The sequence below is a fragment of the Drosophila grimshawi genome, unplaced genomic scaffold, assembly GCF_018153295.1.
Source record: "Drosophila grimshawi isolate 15287-2541.00 unplaced genomic scaffold, ASM1815329v1 contig_1369, whole genome shotgun sequence".
Taxonomy (NCBI): Eukaryota; Metazoa; Arthropoda; class Insecta; order Diptera; family Drosophilidae; genus Drosophila; species Drosophila grimshawi.
This window is the reverse complement of record NW_025062891.1, coordinates 4,955,876-4,978,359: the sequence shown is the minus strand read 5'-3', so window position 1 is coordinate 4,978,359 and position 22,484 is coordinate 4,955,876. Positions and strand designations below refer to the sequence as shown.

General features: G+C 41.3%; 5 protein-coding genes and 1 long non-coding RNA gene across 14 annotated transcripts; 4 read left to right on the top strand and 2 right to left on the bottom strand.

Annotated features, from left to right (window-relative positions):
- Window positions 1-6,322: 6,322 nt before the first annotated feature.
- LOC6560655 (epimerase family protein SDR39U1) lies at window positions 6,323-7,596 on the top strand. The gene is made up of 4 exons (XM_001987417.2): window positions 6,323-6,425; window positions 6,482-6,930; window positions 6,987-7,217; window positions 7,282-7,596. Exons 1-4 carry the CDS (start codon window positions 6,404-6,406, stop codon window positions 7,474-7,476), a joined length of 897 nt encoding a protein of 298 aa, XP_001987453.1. The 5' UTR covers window positions 6,323-6,403; the 3' UTR covers window positions 7,477-7,596.
- Window positions 7,597-8,373: 777 nt separating this feature from the next.
- On the top strand, window positions 8,374-9,392 carry LOC6560083. The gene is made up of 3 exons (XM_001987416.3): window positions 8,374-8,459; window positions 8,588-8,815; window positions 8,871-9,392. The coding sequence occupies exons 1-3, from the start codon at window positions 8,412-8,414 to the stop codon at window positions 9,258-9,260; spliced, it is 666 nt and encodes a 221-aa protein (XP_001987452.1). The 5' UTR covers window positions 8,374-8,411; the 3' UTR covers window positions 9,261-9,392.
- Window positions 9,393-10,324: 932 nt separating this feature from the next.
- On the top strand, window positions 10,325-12,097 carry LOC6560082. The gene is made up of 2 exons (XM_001987415.2): window positions 10,325-10,700; window positions 11,437-12,097. Exons 1-2 carry the CDS (start codon window positions 10,325-10,327, stop codon window positions 12,063-12,065), a joined length of 1,005 nt encoding a protein of 334 aa, XP_001987451.1. The 3' UTR covers window positions 12,066-12,097.
- LOC6560081 (putative uncharacterized protein DDB_G0294196) lies at window positions 12,000-14,800 on the bottom strand. 2 transcript variants are annotated; one of them, XM_032734577.1, is made up of 3 exons: window positions 14,441-14,800; window positions 12,933-13,990; window positions 12,000-12,059 (listed from the first exon to the last, which is right to left on the bottom strand). In XM_032734577.1, the coding sequence occupies exons 1-2, from the start codon at window positions 14,508-14,510 to the stop codon at window positions 12,939-12,941; spliced, it is 1,122 nt and encodes a 373-aa protein (XP_032590468.1). In that variant the 5' UTR covers window positions 14,511-14,800; the 3' UTR covers window positions 12,000-12,059; window positions 12,933-12,938. The 2 variants fall into 2 exon arrangements, with proteins under 2 accessions (XP_032590468.1, XP_001987450.1); XM_001987414.2 differs by lacking the exon at window positions 12,000-12,059 and having other exon boundaries at window positions 12,679-13,990; window positions 14,441-14,799.
- A 161-nt stretch (window positions 14,801-14,961) lies between these two features.
- On the bottom strand, window positions 14,962-15,568 carry LOC116805125. Of its 8 annotated transcripts, none has more exons than XR_004365045.1 (4): window positions 15,379-15,568; window positions 15,273-15,324; window positions 15,110-15,181; window positions 14,962-15,046 (listed from the first exon to the last, which is right to left on the bottom strand). It is a non-coding gene; the product is annotated as an uncharacterized LOC116805125 (long non-coding RNA). The 8 variants fall into 8 exon arrangements; XR_004365044.1 differs by having other exon boundaries at window positions 15,273-15,321; XR_004365042.1 differs by having other exon boundaries at window positions 15,383-15,568.
- Window positions 15,569-15,626: 58 nt separating this feature from the next.
- On the top strand, window positions 15,627-22,150 carry LOC6560776 (nucleoporin Nup188). The gene is made up of 8 exons (XM_001987413.3): window positions 15,627-15,707; window positions 15,768-17,005; window positions 17,062-17,171; window positions 17,237-18,195; window positions 18,259-20,317; window positions 20,382-20,536; window positions 20,593-20,806; window positions 21,282-22,150. Exons 1-8 carry the CDS (start codon window positions 15,682-15,684, stop codon window positions 22,074-22,076), a joined length of 5,556 nt encoding a protein of 1,851 aa, XP_001987449.1. The 5' UTR covers window positions 15,627-15,681; the 3' UTR covers window positions 22,077-22,150.
- Window positions 22,151-22,484: the final 334 nt, after the last annotated feature.

The window sequence follows — 22,484 nt, the reverse complement described above, 5'->3', positions numbered from 1 at the left end:
AGAAAGATTCAATCGCCTATTATGTATATGTATATTCTAATTAATAACATGACTTACCCTCAGCGAAAGTAGTTTGAATCATTGCAAATTGCTGATTGTTTTCTACAGCTGTTTTGACAGACACATTACAATTAATTAAAATAGTTTTTGTTAGTGTATCTTCGTTTCGGTTTATTGCTGTAAATTTCCTACCTTTTTATGACTCTTCAATTGGCGTTGCTGTTAAAGCTGATGTTGGCTGCTGCTCACATGGTTAACGATATTGATGGATAACAAGTTTACAAGTTAGTTGGAAAGTAGGTGAGTTGGCCAGTAAACGAATGGAATGAATCAAACGAATCCAATTGAAAAGTTCGCTGCTCTCTGCTTACTGCTTACAATTGTGAATGCTGACTGACTGAATGAATAGTAATGAGGAAATCGCTTTAATTTACTGCTCAAATGCATTTGCCTCTGGAGAGAAATTAATGTAGAAAATAAATGCCTTGTTTGGAATTTATTATCAATCGAATCACAGCTATTTTATATGGTAAATTGATAGAACTTGTTTCGTGTGCTGCATTAAATAGCAGATTTATTTAGAACCTCATTTTAAAACAGCTACACTTATTTTTCGTACTTATAGTTGTCAATAAAAGCAAAGATTTCATGTTCTTATTTATATTTTGTATGACTTCGCAATAATAACAAGAAAAAGAAGAATTTTAGCTTGTTTCTGTGCTGCATTAAACATACGATTTATCTGGAATCTTACCAGAAAACTGCTCTACTTATTTATCTTTTTTTTCGTTATTAATCATAGCAAAGATTATCATTACTCGCTATAAACATGAAAGAAGAAGTAATTTATCTCTTTTTTCTCTGCATTAAACAGCAGATTTATCAGGAGTCTTGCAAAAAAACTACCATAGCAAAGATTTGATTTTTGCTAAGATTGAGTAAGTAAATTAAAATAAAATAATATTTGTAATATACTTAAAGTTTCAATTTAATCACAAGTTATGCCCGATACCAACCAAAGCATTAACTTAACCGCTAAAAATATCTTTCAATTCCCAGCTGCTTAATTTAATACGTTTTTTTTTAATAGAATACTGTTAATGAGAAATTCCAATTATTTTGCCAAATTGTAAGTTAAAATTTAATCAGTTATTTAAGCCTTTGATCTACAGCAGCAGCAATTGAGACAGCGACGGGTGACTGATCTATATAAGAAGCTGTCAGACAGCAGATCCTTTAAATCTGTCGACTGCATCCGCATTGGCCAAGAGCATTGGGCCACCCCCTTTGCCATTTTGCCAAAGCCATTAAGCGAACCAAAGCGTCGGCACTTTGAAGTTCTTTGCACAAATGAAGTTGTCTTTTGGCGGAGAGCATATCATATCATCCTCATATATAGCACATAATTTGCTCAGGTTCTAAATATAGTCGGGCAGAGATCATTAGTGCACAGGATGCAGGAGCGAGACCATTTGCAACTATCACATTAACTCCGCTTTCTTTGAGGGGGGTTTAGTGAGCACTAGCAAAGTCAGATAAAAGTTGTAAAAATTGATTTGACAAATTGTTTTCGGCTGGCGCGCGACTTTTGACCCACATGCAGCAAACGCAACTCGGCAACTCGGCGACTTGGCGACTTGGCGACTTCCTTGCCACTTTATTTGTTTGCTTTTAATGTTTTCTTTTCTTTTCTTTTCTTTTTGTTTTTTTTTTTTTCTTCTCTCTTACCTCAGCAATCACAACAGCAGCAGCTGCAGAACTTTTCGCAGTCATCAATGGAAATGTGTGTGTGTGAGGGTGTGTGTGTGTGTGTGTGTGTGCTGATAGTGAGTCGGTCTGCAGATGACTGTGCACTATGGAACAAATAGCAATTGAAGTTAAATTAAAATATTCGCGACTAGTCGACTAGCCAAAAATACCACAAGACATGTTTTGACACAAATAATATAAGTACATATAATTTTTTCTCTAAATAATCAAAAGCCTAATCAAAAACAATATTGCTTTTATTTATTTATATTAATTATCCACTTAATGTGTATCCCTCTTCAGGAGGAGGTTCCCAGCGTTCATTTTTGATTTTTAAGCTATTTTTTTTTTGCAAATTGTGAAATGTTTTTAGTCAAAATAAAATAAAATAAAATATTTGTAAATAAATTCTATAAATATTAAGTAAAAGTCACATTTATTTAGTCTGAATCAAAAATTTTTGGAAATTTGTTTTCCTTCGAATAATAGATTTGTAGCTTAATAGCTTTTTGCTTTGTTTTTGTTATACAAAATTCGATTTTGATCAACACAACTTGAAATCTGAATTGAATCAATGTGAAGAGCAACATGAATTTATTTCATAATTCAGTCAATTTATTACAGCATTTTTGTGGTCATCTCATTTATCAAGTTCATAATTACTAAATAAAAGACATACACGTGCCATAAATCCAATTAAAAGAGTATGTTTAGTTTTATCCAAGAAGGTGACTTATTACTCCATAGTGATATACGACCAACTCCACCACCAACTCCACCACCAACTCCACCACCAGCAACACTAGCAGCATCACTAAGACGGCATCTTTTGACTCGCGAGTCGCCGTTGAGTCTGACCCAGTTTTGGCTGATGGCAGACAAATTGTCTGCGCCCCACAAATTGTTTATGATGCTTTTGAACTTTGCTTTAAAGCCCGCCAAAGAAGTCGCAAAAACTACGAAAATCGCAACCATCGCAGTTGGCAAAAACTGAGACGCAAAAAGTAGAATGTGGTGAAAAAGCATTAACTTACCAAATTGGCGCCTGTTGCAAATTGAAGGTGGCATATTGCATGTGTGCCATGTAAATTCAATTATTTACCATTTGGTCGTAGCCCTTGACTATGAGAAAGCCAAGTTAACATTTCCACACTCTTGCCCGCAAATTAGTTTTCCACAAATTTAACCAGATTTGCTTCGCCTAAATGGGTTTTTTTTGTGACTCTGCCACAAATCTATAAACCAAAAATGCCAACTCTCACTGAAATGGCAAAAGTCAGTTTTGGGGTATTTAGTGTCAGCAGCTATTTGACTTTTATTAATGCCTCAAACATGCATAACTAGTTTGCCTCCCTTCTCCTCCTCGTAATGATGACAGAGTTCAGTTTTATGTGCGTATGTCCGAGACGAACTCAAAATTCAACATTCGACATCATTCGCAATGCAGTGAAATGTCAAAAAATGCAACTGAAGTGACCACCGACACAGTGGTGCAGCGGTGCAGAGCAGGGCAGAAAAATAAGTGGCGGACAGCAGCAACGTTGCTCATGTCAACCAGCCAGGGGAGCCGCAGAACGCAGAGTGGCTGCCAGTTGCAATGGCAACAGCAACGGCACGAGTAATCCACACAACATAACCGCAAGAAACCGAGCAACCGCAGCTCCACACATAAAACTGTCCAAATTGTGTGCGAATGCAAAGGCAGAATGCAATAGTGCCTGCTAAAAATAACCATACTTACAGTGACTGCTGGCAAATTACAGCTCACTGCAATTAGAGCTGCACGAAAATGTTAATCATTTTTCAACTATGAAAATAATTAATTCTCAATAGTAAAATATATTTAATTTCTTACTCTAAAGTAAAGTAAAGTAATATACAAAAATAAATTTGCTTGAGAAATTATTAATTTTAAGTGTGGTGTTTTGAAATATTACAGCAATTATAAAAGCTGCCCGAAAATTTAAATATTTGCTTATCTTTTTTTTGGTTTAGTTTTGAACCATGAAAATAATTTATTTCCAAAAGTAAAATAAATTTTATTATTTAATTTAAACTAACAAATAAAAAAAATAATATTTAATTAAGAAACTATTATTTTAAATTATCTAATAAATTTACCATATATATAAATATATTTCAAATTGCATATAATGTAACACAATAAATTAAACAAATAAAATAAAATAATTATATAATTTAAATATTTAATACAAAAACTACATAATGTATTCGATTTTAAGCCTTTTTATGTGCGGTAGAAATTGATAATATAATATAAATATTTCGTATAAAAACTTAAGCTTTAAAAATGAATCTTATTAGTTTTAAACCAAAAATCAGATTTAAAATCAAATATATTTGAAGTACGCCTCAACTTCAATTATTTGTTGTGGGCACATTTAATGCTTGCTCACACTGTGCAGGCAAACACAATACAATAGTTGCTCCTCTTGGAGATTTTTGACACCCACACGTCAACAGCAACTAGCAAACTAGCAAGTTGCACAAATCAAGTCAACAATAGAGGAATTGCATTTATGAGATTCTAGAAGCAGAACTCAAAAACCGATAGACATCTCTCACTGTGCACATGCAGATCTTATCCGAGTCTGTGTGTGTGTGTGTGTGTCTGCCATTGACTTTGCAACTTTGTTGGGGAGACGAGTGATGAGAGAGAGGCGTTGACAGTTCTGTCAGTCAGCCAGTCAGTCCGTCAGTTTCTTGTCGATGGTGGCAAACAAAGAAGTTTGTCATCATACATATTTACACTTTAGCATAAGTAACGAGACAGTTCGTGTATGTATTTTAGTGCTACTGCCACTTGTACATATTGGCATCGCCACCGGAAGTGCAACTCAAACAGCAGTCCAGTGGCATGTCTGCTGGCTGGAACACACACAAAGGCGAAAAACTTTTTCAGTTTGCTGCTCCTGCTACTGTTGCTGCCACTCAAATTTTGTGGCAAGAGCAGATCATTCTCCTGTAGGCACTCCAACTCTAGCTGCTGCTGTTGCTATCACTGTTCGTCCGTCACTTTGACAGTATTTGCATTCGGCAATCATATTTTCTTATTGTCTAGAAAGTTTTTCGCTCTTATGGAAAAACCCCTTATTGCATTAACAAACTGGGGAGTGTACTCTTCTTAAAGAGAGTAAAGAAAATTTAAAAATTTAATAAGTAGTTCAGTCAATTTACTTAAACAAGAGTGCAAAAAGTATACTCTAGCCTAAAAACAATTTACTTATATTTTTAATTTTGTAATTAACAAAAAAAACTAACTAAATTTATAGAATAAAGGCAAAACATTTAATTTTAATGTAACTGATTGCATAAAGAATAAATTTGAAAAATAAGTAAAAAAATATCAAATCAAAAAATTATTAAAACATTTTTATGCGTATTATTTCACTATTTCCGTTAAATCCCAATACTGCTTCTCAATGCTGACAGTTCCTTAAAATTTAAACCAGCATTTTAAAGACCATCGCTGCAGCAGCTTCCCCCAGCCGTCATATAATTTTTGGCCTTTATGTTTCCATGGCACACGCTCATTTACAATATTATATCTCTTCCTTTTCCTTTTCTTTTTTTTTTTTTTGTTCGTGTACGTTGGCTGAGTGCAGAACTAGATAAAATGGCGCAGACGCTATAATTATGGCTGGCTAGCAGCGCGAACGCTCTTTTATTTCATTTTCACTCAATGAAGCGCAATAATTGCTGCGATTAATGCAAATTCTTCTAACGCTTCAAAGGCATAAAATTTGACTGCACAAAAACGCGGCACATGACCGAAGTACGCCCATGTCTCGTCCACACATATTAGTATATATATATATATATATATATATATATATATATATATATATGTATATATACTGTCAACCCCTTGCGAGTCTCTTGTCCCCCTTTTGTCGCATACCCTTTCAGTTAATACTGGCAATGTGTATGCAAATGAGTTTCCAATGACTTGGTCCGAAAACAAAACACCGCACAACGCCCAAAGGATGATGTCTGCTGCACTTGAACTTGACTCCTCCCCGGACACTCCGACAGCGTCAAAACTTGCCATTAGCCTGTGCGTGCAAGTGTGTGTGTGTGTGTCTGTGTGTGATTGAAGAAAGCGTTGCTTGTGCTATAAAAGCATTTTGTGCAGAGTTTGCACTTTTACTGCGACCAGTCTGTGTGGCATGTCCCTCGTGCCTTGTCGAACTTTAAACGCTTAACGCAATGAGATAAGAGCATGCAGCAATTTAATGCATGTGTCCCTTATAAACATTACGGGCGCTTATCGCACCTTAAGAGCCACTTTTCGTTGACACTAAAAGCCTCCAGTGGTCGATATACCTTTCAAGCCGATATTCAAGTAAGTTTCACTTGAGTTTTACGACCCGAAGCTAAACTGTAAATGTTTTTACTATTTAAGTGTGAATAATTTATGTATTTGGCGCTCAACTTTTTAAGCTGAGCATCGGTGCTGAAAAGCACTACAAGTATTTCTCACGGTCTGGCAGCAGTAAAATGTAGAGTTGCCATACAGTAAAAACTTGTTGCTTTGCCACAAGTTGGCAGGACAGCTGTTTATGTAAACAAGAAGAAGACAAAACGCTTATAAAACATTTGACATTGCCAAAAATACAAACAAATCGTGCAAATGTCCAAGCACACATTAATAGGTAGGTTTAGTAAAGACCCAATATAAAGCATATATAAAGCAAATACGCATTGACAGGTGGCGGGACTGGTTTCATTGGCCAACATCTGGCCAAACATCTCACCCAGAAGGGTCATGAAATCACCGTTATTTCTCGGATGCCCGGCCCAAAGCGGATCACCTGGCACCAGCTGGAGAAACAGGGCATACCCAGCAGCGTGAATGGCGTAGTGAATGCCACCGGTCAGAATGTACTCGATCCGTCCAGACGCTGGACTCCGGGCTTTAAGCAGAACGTTTGGAACTCTCGCATCAATTCTGCCAAAATGCTGAGTAGTGCAATCAAATCAGCACCCCAAGTCAAATCCTTTGTGAATGTGTGTGGTGTGAGTCTCTATCGTCCCTCGGCCACAAAGACCTACACAGAGGCTGATCAGGGCGAGAACTATGACTACATGTCCCGCTTATGCCTGGCCTGGGAGGAGGCCGCCTGCTCCGCAGACAGCACGGATCAGGGCTGCAAGTGTGTAAGTTTCTGCGATATAAAGTTGAATTTCAATTACCTTTCACTGACACTCTTTAGACCATAGTGCGCAGTGGAGTCGTTGTTGGACGGAATGGCGGCATGATCAAGTCCATATGGTTACCCTTTAAACTTGGATTGGGTGGTCCCATGGGCAGCGGGGATCAGATCATGCCTTGGATACACATGCACGATCTGTGTGCGCTCATACATCACTTGATGGAGAAGTGTGAAACGGGTGCCTTCAATGCCGTCGCTCCAGAGATAGCCACCAACAAGAGCTTCTCGCAGGTAAGGATTTCGACTTTATTACTGCCCCAAATTAACTGTTAATCCTTGTACTCTATTGCCATAGGAATTTGCCAAGGCGTTAAATCGTCCCTGCCTGTTCAACGTGCCCGAATTCGTGGTGCACGCCATCTTTGGCAAAGAGCGTGCGGCGCTTCTGTTGAGCGGCGCCAGAATACAGCCCCAGCGGGCAATATCATCGGGCTACCAGTTCAAGTACCCCACTGCCAAGTCTGCTGCGGCCGAGGTTGTTGGCAAATAAGGCTAGATGTGAATTTCAAATGCTTTACATTGGCAAAAATGATTATCTATTGTTATTTAATTTTTTGTATATATTATCGAAATTAAAATTAGAGCATACACGAGTTGAACATTTGTTGAATCATACGAGTTGAACATTTGTTGAATCATACGAGTTGAACATTTGTTGAATCATACGAGTTGAACATTTGTTGAATCATACGAGTTGAACATTTGTTGAATCATACGAGTTGAACATTTGTTGAATCATACGAGTTGAACATTTGTTGAATCATACGAGTTGGAAATACGAGCTGAAAATTGTGAAATTTAATTTGCATAATTGTGGAATTTAATTTGTTTACCCATTTGTGTGGTCCATTTAGCGCTTCTCTTTATAATTATGTTATTTATATAATGTTCCATGCTTTATGGGTGAAATAATTCGTAAATTGGAACAACCGAGTTTAAGTGAGAGTAAACAAAAAAAAAAAACGAAAACCAAAGTGAACTTGTTTTTTACTAATTCTAATTATTGTGGTACATCCCAATTAGTCTACAAGCATTTCTATTTTATCTATTTGATTTGTACTTCACCGCATTAATTACAAATCTACTATACTATTTTGAATACTAATCACCATTTAAAATCAAACAACAAAAAATCCATTCAAATCTACTCAATCTGTCATCAATATTTGTCTATAATATTCGAAAGATAATCTGTAAAAAAATCTTCAAATAAATAGCGTATGTCAATTGAATTAATTAGGCGAACAGAATAATACTATAACAAAAAAAATTATTTTGTAGTCGGCAAAAAACAAAATGTATACACACGTGTGTACATATGTATTTGGGTTATAGCAATAGAACAAAAACAGGTATAAAATGGTAAATCATTTCGAAGAAACATCAGTAGCTCCATTGGAACCGGACTAGAAACGCAAAGGGAACATGATATCGAAATCTCAGCAATTGTTGCTCGTTATTGGGCTCTGTTTGGTATGTGTATGTGTGTATGTGTGTATATGTGAGTATGTATGTGTGTGTGTGTGTGTTGTTTTACAGAGGAAGTGGCTATAATACACGCTAAGTCGTAATTAAATATGTAATCCATATTAATTAATTAGAGTGTGGCAAGCAGCGCCGATGTGGATTGCACTGAACGACCCAAATTTGTGAATCCAACAAAATGCTGTCCCATACATGAATTTATCAGTGTCGAAGTGAAGGAGAAATGTCAGCAGTATAATGTAACACCATCCGAACAGCCGCCAATGTCGGACGAGCAGAGCGGTGAGGGAAGGCATCGTCATCATCATCATCATCACCATCATCCCAGGATCTTCCAACAACAAGTAAGTACAAAGAAATAACCAACAGATCTTAGCTAATGATTCGATTTCTTTAAAGTGCTTGGTTTCGTGTATCTTCAATGAGACCGGTTTCTACGAGGACAACAAACTGGATGAGACGAAGCTAGATGACTACCTGAAGCTTACCATTCCGGACGATGTTCAGCTACAGACCGTGACTAAAGAAGCCTTCATCTCGTGTGCGGCCAAGGCTAAAGAGTTCAAGGACAAATTCGGCAATCGTCCACGCCCCTCTCCACCACCAAGTCAATCTATGTGTCCACGCAAACCCGCCTTCTTGACCGGTTGCGTGTACTTTAACTTACTGCAGAACTGTCCGCCCACCATTTGGAACAATTCCGCGGAGTGCAGTGAGAATCGCGAATTCTTCAAAAATTGCAAATCCCCAAGACGTCGTCCCTCAAGCGAAGATAAGTCAGCAGCCTAAATCAAAATATGCAAACAGCCAACTACCCCAGTAATCATAACAAATTGTAAAGTACTTAATATTTGTATACATTTATTTGAGCATATTTCAACTTAACCATTCCAAAATATGAATAAAATCTGAAAAAAATAATTACAGTTTGTGGGCCAATTATTCCCATGAAAGCTATATAATTTATTAGTCCGATGTAGGTAATATTTTGTTAACAAGAGTTTATTGAGGATAACTTGGTAAGCAAAAAGGTTTTCATACAATAGCTCAAATTTCGACATATCGTTCCCATGACAGCTATATGATATAGTGATCCGATCCGATCAGCTTCAACCATACAGCGGATACTTGTCTAGTTTCAGCACAATAGCTCTAAAACTAAGGGACTAGTTTCAATAGAAATATGTAAATGGAAATGTTTATATCGACTCGTCTGTTGACGCTGATCAAAAATACACTCTACAAAATCTTCCAAGGCTAAAAAAAATCATGAAATTATTTATTATGTTTAATAAAATTGAATTTTTTAAGATTTTTTTTTTTTTGTACGAAAAACTAAATAACTTATTCGAAAGGTTTATTTAATTATAACTATCATGTTTATATAATAAAAGGCTTAGTTTTTTAATAAAACAAAATATCATTTACAGTACAAATATGGAAAAATGATTATATTGTTTGGCAATAATGTAAAATATTAAGTGGCATATTTATAGCCTCTGCAATGGAGTATTTTTCTTAATTGCTTCTTAAACACTTGACGAACTAGTGTTAAATACTTTTCAGCTGATTCGCTGGATGACAAACTTCTTCTTGAATGATTTGTTCAAGAGTTCTGTGTACATACTTTCTTAAACTTTAACTAACTCCATCGCAACTTGTATTAATTCTGTTCTGCACATCCTTTGTGGTCCTTATCTTTGCGTTGCACGTCTGGGCGCTCAATGAAATAGAAAATTCGATTTGCCACATTGAAATTGGTAATCGGGCGCATGTGCCACTTAGGCGAACGGGAAGACAGTTAGGGTCCGGATTGTGCTTCATTCGCGTCCTGGCAGGCAAGCCACAAGGACATGGCAGCTGTTGAGCGCGAGTTGGAGCAGTTCCTGGAGCAGTGCCGTCGGCAGCAGTTCAATGAGCAGGAAATGCGCAACATATGCCAACCACTTGTCTGGCATGTGCGCTTGAAGCAACTGCGTCGCTGGGCGCAGTGGCTCCTGCTGCCCGCTTTGCTGGCCTATCTGCTGTGGAGCTACTGCGATACTTGTGCTTGGACAGCCAGCGCTGTGGGTCGCCTGCTGTTGATACAGCTGCTGCCCTATTGGAACTGGACGCCCTACTACAATGCCCAGTGTCTGATTGAGCGTGGGGCAGAGGAGCAGCCGTCAAAGCCAAGTCTGGGCAGGCACGAGACGCTCTGGGAGAACTGTGTGCTGTGCGAGTCATTGGGTAAGCAAGTTTTAAGATTTATGAACAATTTAAATTAATATTAAATAATACATTTATAATACTGTACTGTTGTCAAATTGATATTTCATAATAAGTATTAAAATAGCTTCAATACAAAATTTTTCCATAAATACTAAGATTTCATAGAAAATGTTTCCAAGAAACATATAATGGAAATTTTTACGAAATGTGTGAAAATCTCTAAATTAACTGACATACAAGCATAATTAACTGATTAATACGTTTTTTCTGCAATAAATAATATAATTTATTTTAAAATGTTTAAAATTAGGTTTAAAATTCTATAAAAACAACAACAATTTCTGAGATTTTCCTATATTCTCACTCTGACTCTATACCGTTATTTATCCCTCCCCAAAGATTTACATACCTTTTTATTAAACTGCCAACGTTTTAAATTTTTTGGCCTTGTTGGGTTTTCCTGGGGTTCCCCAATCGTCCCGATAAATGTTTAACCATTTTACATTTTTCTATCCCAAATTTATTATATCCTTTATTTTATTTTTCATTTCATTTTTAAATTAAATTTTATTACTTCAGAATATATATTATTTAATTTATTACTTAAATTTTAGTTTTTAATTATATTTACAATTTTTTTAAAACGTTTTTTAAAATTGTGATCTTTTCATTGCCCACATGATACAAAATATAAAAACAATAATTATTGATACTATAATCTATATCTTTGGATGCACTTGCACCACCCGCACAGAGAGCATACCCACTGCCTCGAATGTCAGCTACTCCATGTTGGAGACACAGTATTTGGAACGTGGTTTGCCCGTCATCATCACTGATTGCCAGCTGCGTGTGGATTTGGATAGTTTACTGGTGCGCATCCTGGAGAAGGCGCCCGATCTGCTTGCAAGTGAACCCTGCGATGTGTCCAGCAATCTGCTGTTGAGGCAACTGTTCAACTTGGATGCTGCACTGCAGAAGATTCCCACAACATCTGCTTGGCATCTGCAGTTCCGCAACTGCGAGTCCAAAGCCGTGAAAGCATCGCGTCTCTATTCGGACCGACCCTACTATTATCCCAGACATCTGGAGCCCTTCTACTCCAGCTGGCTGCTGATGGCGCACAATGTGGCGCGCCACCAGACGGAGATCTTTGTGCGTGGCCTCATCTTCGTGCAGCAGCTGAGCGGCCACTTTGAGTGGCGTCTTCAACCCAAGCAGCCCTGCGACGAAGCCAGCTGTCCTAATCTCAGCCTGCGTCTGAATGAAGGAGAGTGTTTGGTCTACTCCACAGATCTGTGGCGCCTCAGCTATGGCCTGCAGCAGCTGCAAGCGAGGCACGCTTCGATTGCCACTCTACTGGAGGTCAACTGGCAGCTGTAACGAGTCCATTAGAATAAAAGAAATAAATAATAACCAAGAATATCAAAAAAATATATATAATATCCAAAGTACAAATAATAGAGAATTGGAATTTAAAGAGTCTTGAGAAATATAATAGAAAAGGTATATACAGTTAAATAATTTAAAATATACCCGTTTAAGAAATTAAGTTAAAATAATATACTAAAAATACATTGAGAAATATAATAAGATTAATTTAATAATATAAGAAAATTTCAGAGAAGAAAAATATAAAATAAATTCTTATTTATAAACCATATAAAATATTAGAAACTACTCCAAGGAGATAACCTTCATGTTAAAGAATATTGAGAAATCGAATAAAAAATAGTATTTACAGTTAAATAATATAAAATATTCTCGGAATTAAGTTAAAAGTAATATAAAGATTAAATATGTCACATTGAGAAATAAAGTAAGATTAATTTAAGATTATACAAGAATTTCAGAAAACAAAATAAATATAAACTTATAAACCACATAAAAATATAAAAATACTTTAAAAACGCTTTCAGTGAAATTTAATTAAAATTAATAAAATACGAACATTTATGTATACTTTATCCACATATACCACATATAAGATACACATGTTAATAAAATTAAATTAAATTGAAAATACATATTTTGGTATAGTTCAAAGCGATAGACACAATAACAATCCCAGATAATTGAAGATACTTAAAACTGATTTATTATTTGGTCGAAAACGAATAGGTTCCGCTAGTCAAATAGTTGGCCAAATTGTATTTACAGAGAGTTATACGAGATTATACACATCGAATGCACATCGGATATGCATGGAACTTAAATAATACTGAAGGATAAATGCTTCGCTGTGATCACCTTGGATTAGGCGCGCCGGCACTTGGCCTCGACGAGTTTCTGCAATGTGGCCGTCAGACTGTTGATGGCATCGATTTTCATGCGCTCGATGCGCTCCTGTTGCACCATTGACATTTTCTGGATTTGCGTCTGTTCGCGCTGCAAACTGCGCTGCAGCTCCATCTTTTCACGCTCCATATCCAGCTTGCGCTCAAAGTAATCCTTCCACCAGGCATCATCCGCCAGCTGTGAGTGCTGCTCGTATAGCTTGCTGGTGGGCGCCATGACCATTTCGTTGCTATCGTTTTGATCCGGCGGAGTGCTGATCGTCTGATCCGCATCGTACTCTAGTTTGGGCTGACGCACCTCCGACAAACTGTTGCTATCCTCATCGAACTCATCGTTCGACTTGGTGTCTAGCTGCACCTGCGGCTGCAGCAGCACCTGATCCACGGGCGTTATATACGGCTGTGCCTCCTGACACCCGGACAGCTGTTGTGCTTGTTGCGTCAGCAGCACTGGCGTCACTGAATTCTGATATGAAATCGGTTTCAGCGGTGGTGGTTGCTGTTGCTGTTGTTGTTGCTGCTGCGACTGCGACTGCGACTGCGATTGTGGCGCCTGTTGTTGTTGTTGCAGTTGCTGTTGCTGTTTTTGCTTCGCCGCCGCCGCCGGCTGCAGCTGCATATCGAAATCGGCCTTCTTGCCCTGCAAGTATTTGAACATCTCCTCAAAGAACTCCCAGTGCACATAGCCCGATACATATTTCTTGTTCAGATTCTTGTTGTATGTGATAAGGATGTTGTGCCACTTCTTCTGCACCTTGGCGGCGCTGTACCGAAATCCCAGCCGTTGCAGCTGACGGGTGCAGTGCAGCCACAGCGCTGTCCGCTTCTGTCTGCCCTCGGTGAAGCTGCCCTCCATCGGACCCCGAATGTGGATGAGTGCACGTGTCGCCTCTGTTGTCCATGCGCGTTCGTATGGACCACGTCCAATGCTATTGATGCCACCTGTCTCCGCCTCCTCCAGCAAGCAGTCGTCGTCGAAGTCATCCAAATCATCGTCGCTGATTTGAAAGGCTGTAAAAAGTGCAAAAAGGGAAATTTACTAAAAAATTACACTTGTTGCATTCTTACAGTGTGGCAACGCTGACAACTCTCTCATTTGCACATTCTCTCTAACTGTTTAGTTGCTCTCTCTCTCCCTCTCTCTCTCTCTGTGTGTGTGTGTGTGTGGCTTTGGCGCTCTCTCAGTTTTTGGCTTACCACCCACCACCAGGCCACCGCATCCTAGTTACCGTCCGCAGCTGCAAGGATGCTAGCGCTGCTGCTGCGGCTGCTGACGCACAATCATACGTACATAGGTAGCTGCAGCCGCAGCCGCAGCCTCAAGCAGATACACACATTTTCTCATACTTCAGAATCAGAGTCAGAATCAAATCAAAGCTAATCACACTATGATTTCATATTACAATGCACACACACACAAATGCACGCAGATAAATGCATATAAATGTATTATTAACTTACGTTCATTTTCATCGACGCTGTCATTGTTATTAGTTGCAACATTGGCCTCATTGATTATAATTTGTGCCATTTTACTTTTATGATTTAACTAGATTTTTTTTATTTTTTTTTATTTGCCAGCTTCTAAACTAGACCTGCGTGCTCTCAATAGTTTTCTATTACTAACGAGGACATTTTGCTTGCTGCAGCTTCCAAGCAGACTGAGACAATTCGCGTGCGCCATCGCTCTCATAGCTCTCTCGTCTTTGTGGGCTGTCTCTCTGGACTCAGATCTGCGGCAGCTGTGTCCTATGAGTGACTTGCAAGGCGGCTAGTCCATAGTATAGTGAAGTATCTAGAACAAACACTTTATTCAACCTGTAATTGCTTGTTTTAATGGTGGAATGAGTTATTCAGCATCTGCGCACTATTCATAAATATTTCAAAGCATAAACAAATCTAGAGCTTAATAGGTAAACTAGACACTGCAACGTTATACATATATTAATAGCTACAAGCACATGTTCTCAAAACCAGTGCATTTTTTATTTTGATTTTAATTGTCCACAATATATTATGTAATTTTGTTTTTTTGGTCCTCTGTTTTTGCCCAAGTCTTCAGATAGTCTGTTAATTATGTTGACTTTATTTTATTTGACTTGGAAATTCTACAAACTTTAAATCACTTACGTTCGAAAACACTGTCAGAGAATTTTCAAAACGACTTGAATTCGCCGCTTGCATCATTAGTTGTTATAACGGCTGCCGGTCCATTTTAGCGAGTTGGCAGCGCAAGATACAGTTGAAAAATGGCTGTCATTTATTCTAGTTAGATTTATAAAAATGAACTCACCCAGGACTAATCCTTATCATCCGGTTTGTCGTCCTTTCTATTTATAAACCTACTAATTATGGGCACTCATTAATACAATCTATATATAACACCATTATAACACAACCCACTGCAGAAGGACTCGCATACTTGATTTTATAACGTACAAGAAGTATTTAAGTTTTCTAGCCATTTGAAATGTCAGGCAACGCTGTTCCTGAACAGCTGATGAATTCGTGCATAGCGTTGCCACTTGACTTAACGATTGCCGGCAAATATCGACATTTTGCCAGCACTAAACGCATCAAAATTGCGCGTGTTTCTTTTTTTGTTGTTAAAAATTGTGAATTTTGTTGTCAAACAATACAAGCTATATAATAAAACTATCTGATCATATTATAGTGTAGTTATTAAGTAATAATATATAAAAATGCCTGCCGTCGAAAAGTGTGTCATGTGAGTAGCACTAATAGTAGTAGTATTCAACGGTTGATAAATGCTTCTTCCACCTAACAGCTACGATTGGAAGCGACTGTGGCAAATGGTGTCTGGCGTACACTATGAGACGCCAAGGGGAACAGTGCGCGAGGAGCTGCTCAACGTTTGCTCCGAGCTGCAAGCCGGCGTGCTGCAGTTCAAGCCAAAAAGTGCCTCCAATGTGCAGCTGGCCGCGCTGCTAAAGGAGAAGAAACAGGAGAAACTGTTGGCATTTACGGTACGATTGCAGGAGCTGCTCAACCTGGAGTCGGCTCAATGCTGGGAGATCTTATGCTATTATCTGACCAAGGAGTATCGCGGCTCTGCCAGCCTCCTAACTCAGCTCATCTCAAACGAGACAAACATGATGAAACTGCTCGAGGACATCAGACACTATTATTCGCTGGAGCGCATGATTGTCCTGAAGATACTAAAAAATGTGCTCGTTTTCTACAAAGTGCCCAATCATCCATACCACAATGAGTACAGAGAGGTTGTTGACAAGCTGACGCTGCCCCGCATTGTCGACTCATATCTCAATCAATTGGATAGTCTGATTAATGAGCTGCCGCCGCGGAAGCTGCTGGCAGGTGAAAGCTTTCACTGCACCGCAATTTTGACCAACTGGTCGGAGCGCAATGCACGCGAGACGAACGAAGTGCTACACATTCTTCTGCTGCTCAGCGAGCATAAGCCTATGGATCTGGGACATATCAAGCGACTGTTTGCCACCATAAAGCAGCACTCGTTTGGACACCTGCAGAACCATCTGAACAAGGACAACCTCTATCACAAAGCCCTGATCGAAAATATAACGTATTCGGAGCTGGTGTTGCTATTAAAGTGTTTGGATTTTGAGCAGCCGGGCGATAATGCCAAGCTAATCGAGCAGCTCGTCAAAGATCTGCACGGCGAAATAACGAACATGGATCATCGTCCCGAACATGGCCCATTGCTGCTGACATGGATGATGCTACGGCTGCGTGGCACCAACGATGCTGACGATGCGTCGAGTCTGCTGCGCTGCCGCCAACTAGGCAAACGAGCCGTCGAACTCAAGTGCTTTGTGCAACTCCACGCGATTGTCACGCATGCGATGTTTGCCGATGACAGTCTGTTGTCGCGCATTGTTCGCAAAACCATTTACAATCAGCTGAGCTACTTGTGCGATCTCTTTGACGGCGATGGCAGCTGTGCCCGCTACGAGGGCATCTATGAGCTGCTTTGTGAGCTGCTCTCCTGGCCACAATTGGCAAAGGATTTTTGCACTCATGAAGGTTTGTTGTTGTTATTAAGCCCCTACCTGCACCCATTAAAAATTCACCATTTCCAGAGGATGGCGTACGTTCACTGTACAATTCGTTGCTGGAGAACTTTCCATTGCAGTTCACCAACTTGGCCAAGATAGCTCAGGCGCTCAGCAAAGCAGGCCAAGGCAACTATGTAAGCTACCATCGCTTCTAAAAACCACTCTCAGGCTCAAATGTGTTCTATTTTCTTTTGAAAAGATCAAAAGCCAGTTGGAATCGCTGCCAATGCTCGCATTGCTCTATGACGAGCATGAGCACAAGGTGAAGGAGCTGAACGCGAATGAATACGAGTTGACCAGCGTAATGCAGCCATTTCCGCGCATCGATTATACACTGCCTGCCGGCACCAGCTGCACCGCTGTGCAACATACAAACGGCTTCTATATGCATTTCCGCTGCAGTGTCAACTTTTTCAATGCGCTGCATCACGAGATCAACTGTTTGCTGCGCGAGAAGGCGCAGCTTCATGGTGACTTTGAATCCAATGAGCGCATAAAGCGCGTCGAGGCGGGTCTCAAGTATCTGGAATTGGCTGTGCAGCGCACCAAGTCCGTGGAGGGCATCAGTGCTGAGATGGTGCATCCCACAGAGATGTGCATCGATCTGTTGAGCAAATTTAAGAGCGTGCAATGCCCACCAGTTGGACTGCTCTCCAATTGCCTGAATGTCTGCACGGCGCTGCTGCCCCTCGTCGACGAGGAGATCTTCATGCGCATCAGCAATCTGGACATATTGCCCACGACCAGCAATCAGTCGCTACACGACTACAAGCTCTTTGCCAGCGCTGCCTACTTCGAGTCGCGATTCCTTGGCTCGGTCATCGACCATGTGGAGAAGAAGAAGGAACGCTACGATTTTCTCTTAGCCTACTTGAGTTTTCTGCGCACCTACACAAAGCTGAAGCGCAAGCGATATCTTCAAGTGGAGATACCAGGATTGGTCTTTCTGTTGCGCGATGTATTTCCTCATCTACACACGTGGCACTTCAAGTCGCATCTGGACAAGAATAAGATCTACTTCGAAGTGCTCAGCCTAATCTGCGATCTCTTTGATATCATCGGCAGCAGCAGCGATGTCAAATGCGAACAGCGCCAGCTGCTGCTCAATGTGTGCGTCTATTCTCTGCTCAATCTGGACAATGGATTAATTTTATTGAGGTATATTTATATATATATGTAGCTGCAGCTGGAAACCCTTATTAATCAAGTGCTTCTCTTCAGATTTGTTGGCGTTGGCAATGCGTATGTGCAGCACACCATGGAGCTGGAGACGAACTGGATGCAGCAGCAGCCACATGGACTCATGATGCTCGTGCGCCTCTCCATGAGAATACTTATGCAGGTGCTGTGCCTCAAGAGTCACGTGTATGCCGCCGACACACTCTCGCCACTGGAGGCCCTGATCTACACGCAGCCCAAGCAGCGAGACACGTTGCGCATAATACCCACTGTGTGCAGCTATATGAGTAACATATTTGATCGCTGGTTGCCAATTGTTTCGTGTCGACTGCTCAAGCGCATTGCGTTGGAATTCAACATGTCGCTGCTGGCCTGCTTGGACATGGAAGCGGATCAAATACGTTTGACATTCATACAGAAACTGCCCGATGAGCTGGAGAGCGATTCGATTAAGATAGCCATATTGGAGCTGGTGGAGGCGTGCATTGGCAAGCAGCCGGGCGTCACGGAGGCATTCTTCAAGGTGAACTATGCGCACGAGAAGCGCTCCTTCTTCGGCAAGGAGTGCACGCCCAGCATTGGCGATAGCATCGTGACCTACATGAAAGAGTTTCTCGATGCGCTGGAGACGGAACCGCTCACCGTACAGCAGGCACTGCCCTGCAAAATCATGAACATCTTTCACTCGCTATGGAAGCACAATCTGCAAATGCTGGTCAATGAGCTGCTCAAGCAGCCAAAATTCTGGACAAAGCTCTGCTCATCGCTGTTTGCTAAATCCACGGCCGAGCCACAAGTGCGCGTCTACACGCAGCTCATCAACATTGTCTCCATTGAGATCTATAGCACGGGCATGAGCCAAAAGGATGAGCTGCGTCAAGTGTTGACCAAGTTCTTTGAGCGCGACTCCTTCCAGCAGTGGCTGAACTATGTCTTCGATATGCCCAAAGTGCCAGCGGTGCAGAGCGCCAGCGATGAGCTACCCGACTGGATTTGTTGCCTGCAATCGTTTAAGGATCTGATTATCATACTGCTCAAGAAGCAGCCCAAGTTTCTCAGCATACCCGATGCACAGTTTAAGCTGCTTGCCAAAAAGTGCCTGACGGTGCTAGTGGATCGTGCCAACTACTTGGAGGATATGCGTCCCTTTATCATGCTGGCGGAGCTCTACATATTTATACTGCTGCAATTCAAGCAAGCGTACACTAGCAGCACCGAGGAAGAGCAGGAGCTTATGGATCAGCTGCAACAGCTTATGACCCGCATCTGCGCCTGCTACGAGGATCTACATGTGCGTGCCAAGGAGGCGTGCCTGGCCATCATCACCAAGTGTGCGCATCTCTATTCAAATCTCCTGATCCGGGACTCTTCCATTGCGCTGCGCTTCCTCAACTCTGTGGTCAGCATTATCTGCACGGAGCTGCAAAGTATAGAGAAATCAGTGAATATAGAACCGCAGTCGCCACCGCTGCCGGTGGAAACCACTGGCAAGCTAGCCACCACCTCGAATTCGCTGATCTTGTGCCTCAATCTTCTCAAGGCGGTCGCGACCATTTTCAACAATGAGGGACCTGTCAACTGGGATTTGCCATTTGTGTCTGTGCGCCTGTTCCAGCGTCTGCTGCACTGCGTCTCCTACACGCTACCCATGCACAGCAAACAGGTGCTCAGCGTCCAGCTGCTGGACGTGCTGATTGTGTTCGCCAAGAGCAATTGTTCCAGCGAATTTCTGCACTGCGATGTCGGCGAGTATCTGTGGCTCAAACTATTGCCGCCGCGGGAGCTACTCCAATCCCGATACGAGTTCAATAAGGCCAGCAGCGATGTGTGGACCATCGAGCAGTGGTGGCCCATCTATTCGCGCGGCATTGAGCTGGTCAACATTATCTATGACAAGCACAAAAAGTGCTTCCTGCCGCAGGCCCTACAATTTGTGGGCATACATGAGGTGTATCTGGTGGATTCGCTGCTGCTGGGCAAGCAATCGTTGGAGCCAGAAGCCATGCAGCTAATCAAGGCGGCCATCTCACTGATCGCCAGCTTGACGGAGCATCACAAGGAGTGGGCGGAGGATCACAGCTCCTCGCTCTTCAACATTATGGTGAGTCAATCTCTATACACATAAGCTACATAAACTAATTCTCTACATGTGTCAATAATTTCAGAATGCGGTGCAGAATCTAATGGGCCATGCCACGTCCATGTTCCATCAGCAGCGCAACTTGAAGTGTCTGCTCGTCGGACGACGCTCCCAATTGAAAATACTGTGCAACACGGATCCCATTGCCATCGATAATGACATTATCAATGCCTGCAACGAGTGAGTCTTAGCATTCTTCACAAATGCAACGAAATTTTTAATAATGCTCCTTTCAGCCTCACGGACATCATTATCTACTGTGTGAAGGCGCTGCAAAAGTTTACGCCAGATCTGTTGGATTTGTTGTGCTGTGGCTACTATGAGCCACACAAATGGCATCCCATACTGGATGCCAAGTTCAGCGCGCCCAAGCTGAATGAGAGCAGTTTGACGCTCACCTTTGGCATGGTCCTAAACATGGTTACCATCTATGTGAAGGCGCTCAACATGGTAATATGATACTCAGGCTTTGTTTGTGTTGCCCAAAAGCAGCTTAAATATTGTTTTCGAACTGGCGAAATTTATCAGGTGTTAATTGACTGCCAGGTGACAAGTCGAGTGATAATTGATGATACCGCGTTGTTCATAGGAAATCCAAATTTATAATACAAACGTTTTTTGGTACGAAGAAGATTAGTCACTTCCTTTAGAGTGGGTTTGTATTCCAGATGTTGTGGTTAATAAAGTTTTGGGTGGCGTTTAAGTACTACGTCTTAAATCGTTCATAATATTCATAATTAAAGCTGTTAAATGGGCAAATCTGTAAGCGTATATTTAAAGCATTTCATTAAATTTAATTTGAAGTTAGGTATTCCGCACCGAAAGAAGTTTTCCGTTTATTTGGCAAAAGAAAAAATCTTTTTTTTTTTTTAATATTTTTAATATTAATTTTTGTAATTAACAAATAGTAACTTTTGCTCTACAGCAAAACCATGAATTTAATGGTGCACCGCTCAATGTTCTGCCCAACGTGGAGTTTGGCGCGGAGGTGTCAAGCAGCGAAAAAACCGGAAACATGAGTCGAGGGCAGCGCAGCTTTACGCAATCCATATCGGCAGCGACGTGTCCGTCGAACGAGCTGCTCTCGAATATGGATGGCCAGCTGTGCCTGGTGGCGCTGGAGCATCTGCTGATGTTGGTTGCCTCGCAGAGCATTTTTATGATACGCTCGCCGGATCTGGAGCCGCGCTGGAAGCAGATTGTGCGACGCGACATTAGTAGTGAGCTGCTCAGCTTTCATGAGTTTGTGCGGCGCAAGGTGATTGTGGATCATCGGGACTCGCGTTGTCCGTGGGTGCGACGCAAGCATGGACTGCTCAAGTTCCAGCAAACGGATGCGACGCGTCATGGGCCCGGCCAGCCGCGGAGCAGCAGCAGCACAGAAGTAGTACGTCGTAGCAGCACCACCAATAATGAGCTGCGGGTGAATGTTGTGCGGCGACTGCATCTACAACAGCATCAGCATCAACCGAGTCCCAGTGGAGTAACCAATCCCATGGCTGCCTCTACGCCACGTGGCATGTCCACCGACGTGGCAGAAATACCATGTGCCGAGAGCAGAAAACGTTTGTATTCGGATGTGCCATCGGCCAACGAGCTACAACATTTTCCCCCCTCGACGGAGACCGGCTACTGTGAGCTATCGCAGGTGCAGCTGGTCGAGGAGGACTATCTGCAGCTGATGTATGCGCTGTTTGGCGTCATATCGCAGACTGAGTAAGCTCTTTTTCGACTGTTATCTTGATTCTTAGTCGTTGTATAAATTTATTGAATAAAGTTTAATTTTTAACATAAGCATGTGCGCGCAGTGACATCACTGGGGGGCTCGTCAAGTGACGAGATAGAGAGAGAGAGAGAGTGAGATTGAGAGTGCAAACCACCCACGCTAAACATTATTCTCTCTCCCGCTAACGCTCTCTCTCTCTTTGCTCCGCTTCGTGTCTTGCTTAAGTTACGCATATCCGATGCGAGGTCGAGCTGCTTACTCACACGTCAAACATTGCCACGCACAAAAATGTGAAAGAAGTCAAAAACTTGCTGTTACTGCTGCTGCTGCTGCTGCTGCCGCTGCTGACGTCGTCAACGCTGCCGGCGTGCTGAAACTGATTATGAGTTTAGCATTCAGTAC

Coding starts and splice junctions, on each gene's coding strand:
- LOC6560655 (XM_001987417.2), top strand. CDS start 6,404: ATGTCCAAGCACACATTAATAG. Junction 6,426..6,481: donor GTCCAAGCACACATTAATAG/GTAGGTTTAGTA, acceptor ACGCATTGACAG/GTGGCGGGACTGGTTTCATT. Junction 6,931..6,986: donor CGGATCAGGGCTGCAAGTGT/GTAAGTTTCTGC, acceptor GACACTCTTTAG/ACCATAGTGCGCAGTGGAGT.
- LOC6560083 (XM_001987416.3), top strand. CDS start 8,412: ATGATATCGAAATCTCAGCAATTGTTGCTCGTTATTGGGCTCTGTTTG. Junction 8,460..8,587: donor TCGTTATTGGGCTCTGTTTG/GTATGTGTATGT, acceptor TTAATTAATTAG/AGTGTGGCAAGCAGCGCCGA. Junction 8,816..8,870: donor CCAGGATCTTCCAACAACAA/GTAAGTACAAAG, acceptor ATTTCTTTAAAG/TGCTTGGTTTCGTGTATCTT.
- LOC6560082 (XM_001987415.2), top strand. CDS start 10,325: ATGGCAGCTGTTGAGCGCGAGTTGGAGCAGTTCCTGGAGCAGTGCCGT. Junction 10,701..11,436: donor TGTGCTGTGCGAGTCATTGG/GTAAGCAAGTTT, acceptor CCACCCGCACAG/AGAGCATACCCACTGCCTCG.
- LOC6560081 (XM_032734577.1), bottom strand. CDS start 14,510: ATGGCACAAATTATAATCAATGAGGCCAATGTTGCAACTAATAACAAT. Junction 13,991..14,440: donor CAGCGTCGATGAAAATGAAC/GTAAGTTAATAA, acceptor CACTTTTTACAG/CCTTTCAAATCAGCGACGAT.
- LOC6560776 (XM_001987413.3), top strand. CDS start 15,682: ATGCCTGCCGTCGAAAAGTGTGTCAT. Junction 20,318..20,381: donor CCTCGCTCTTCAACATTATG/GTGAGTCAATCT, acceptor CAATAATTTCAG/AATGCGGTGCAGAATCTAAT. Junction 20,807..21,281: donor ATGTGAAGGCGCTCAACATG/GTAATATGATAC, acceptor TTTGCTCTACAG/CAAAACCATGAATTTAATGG.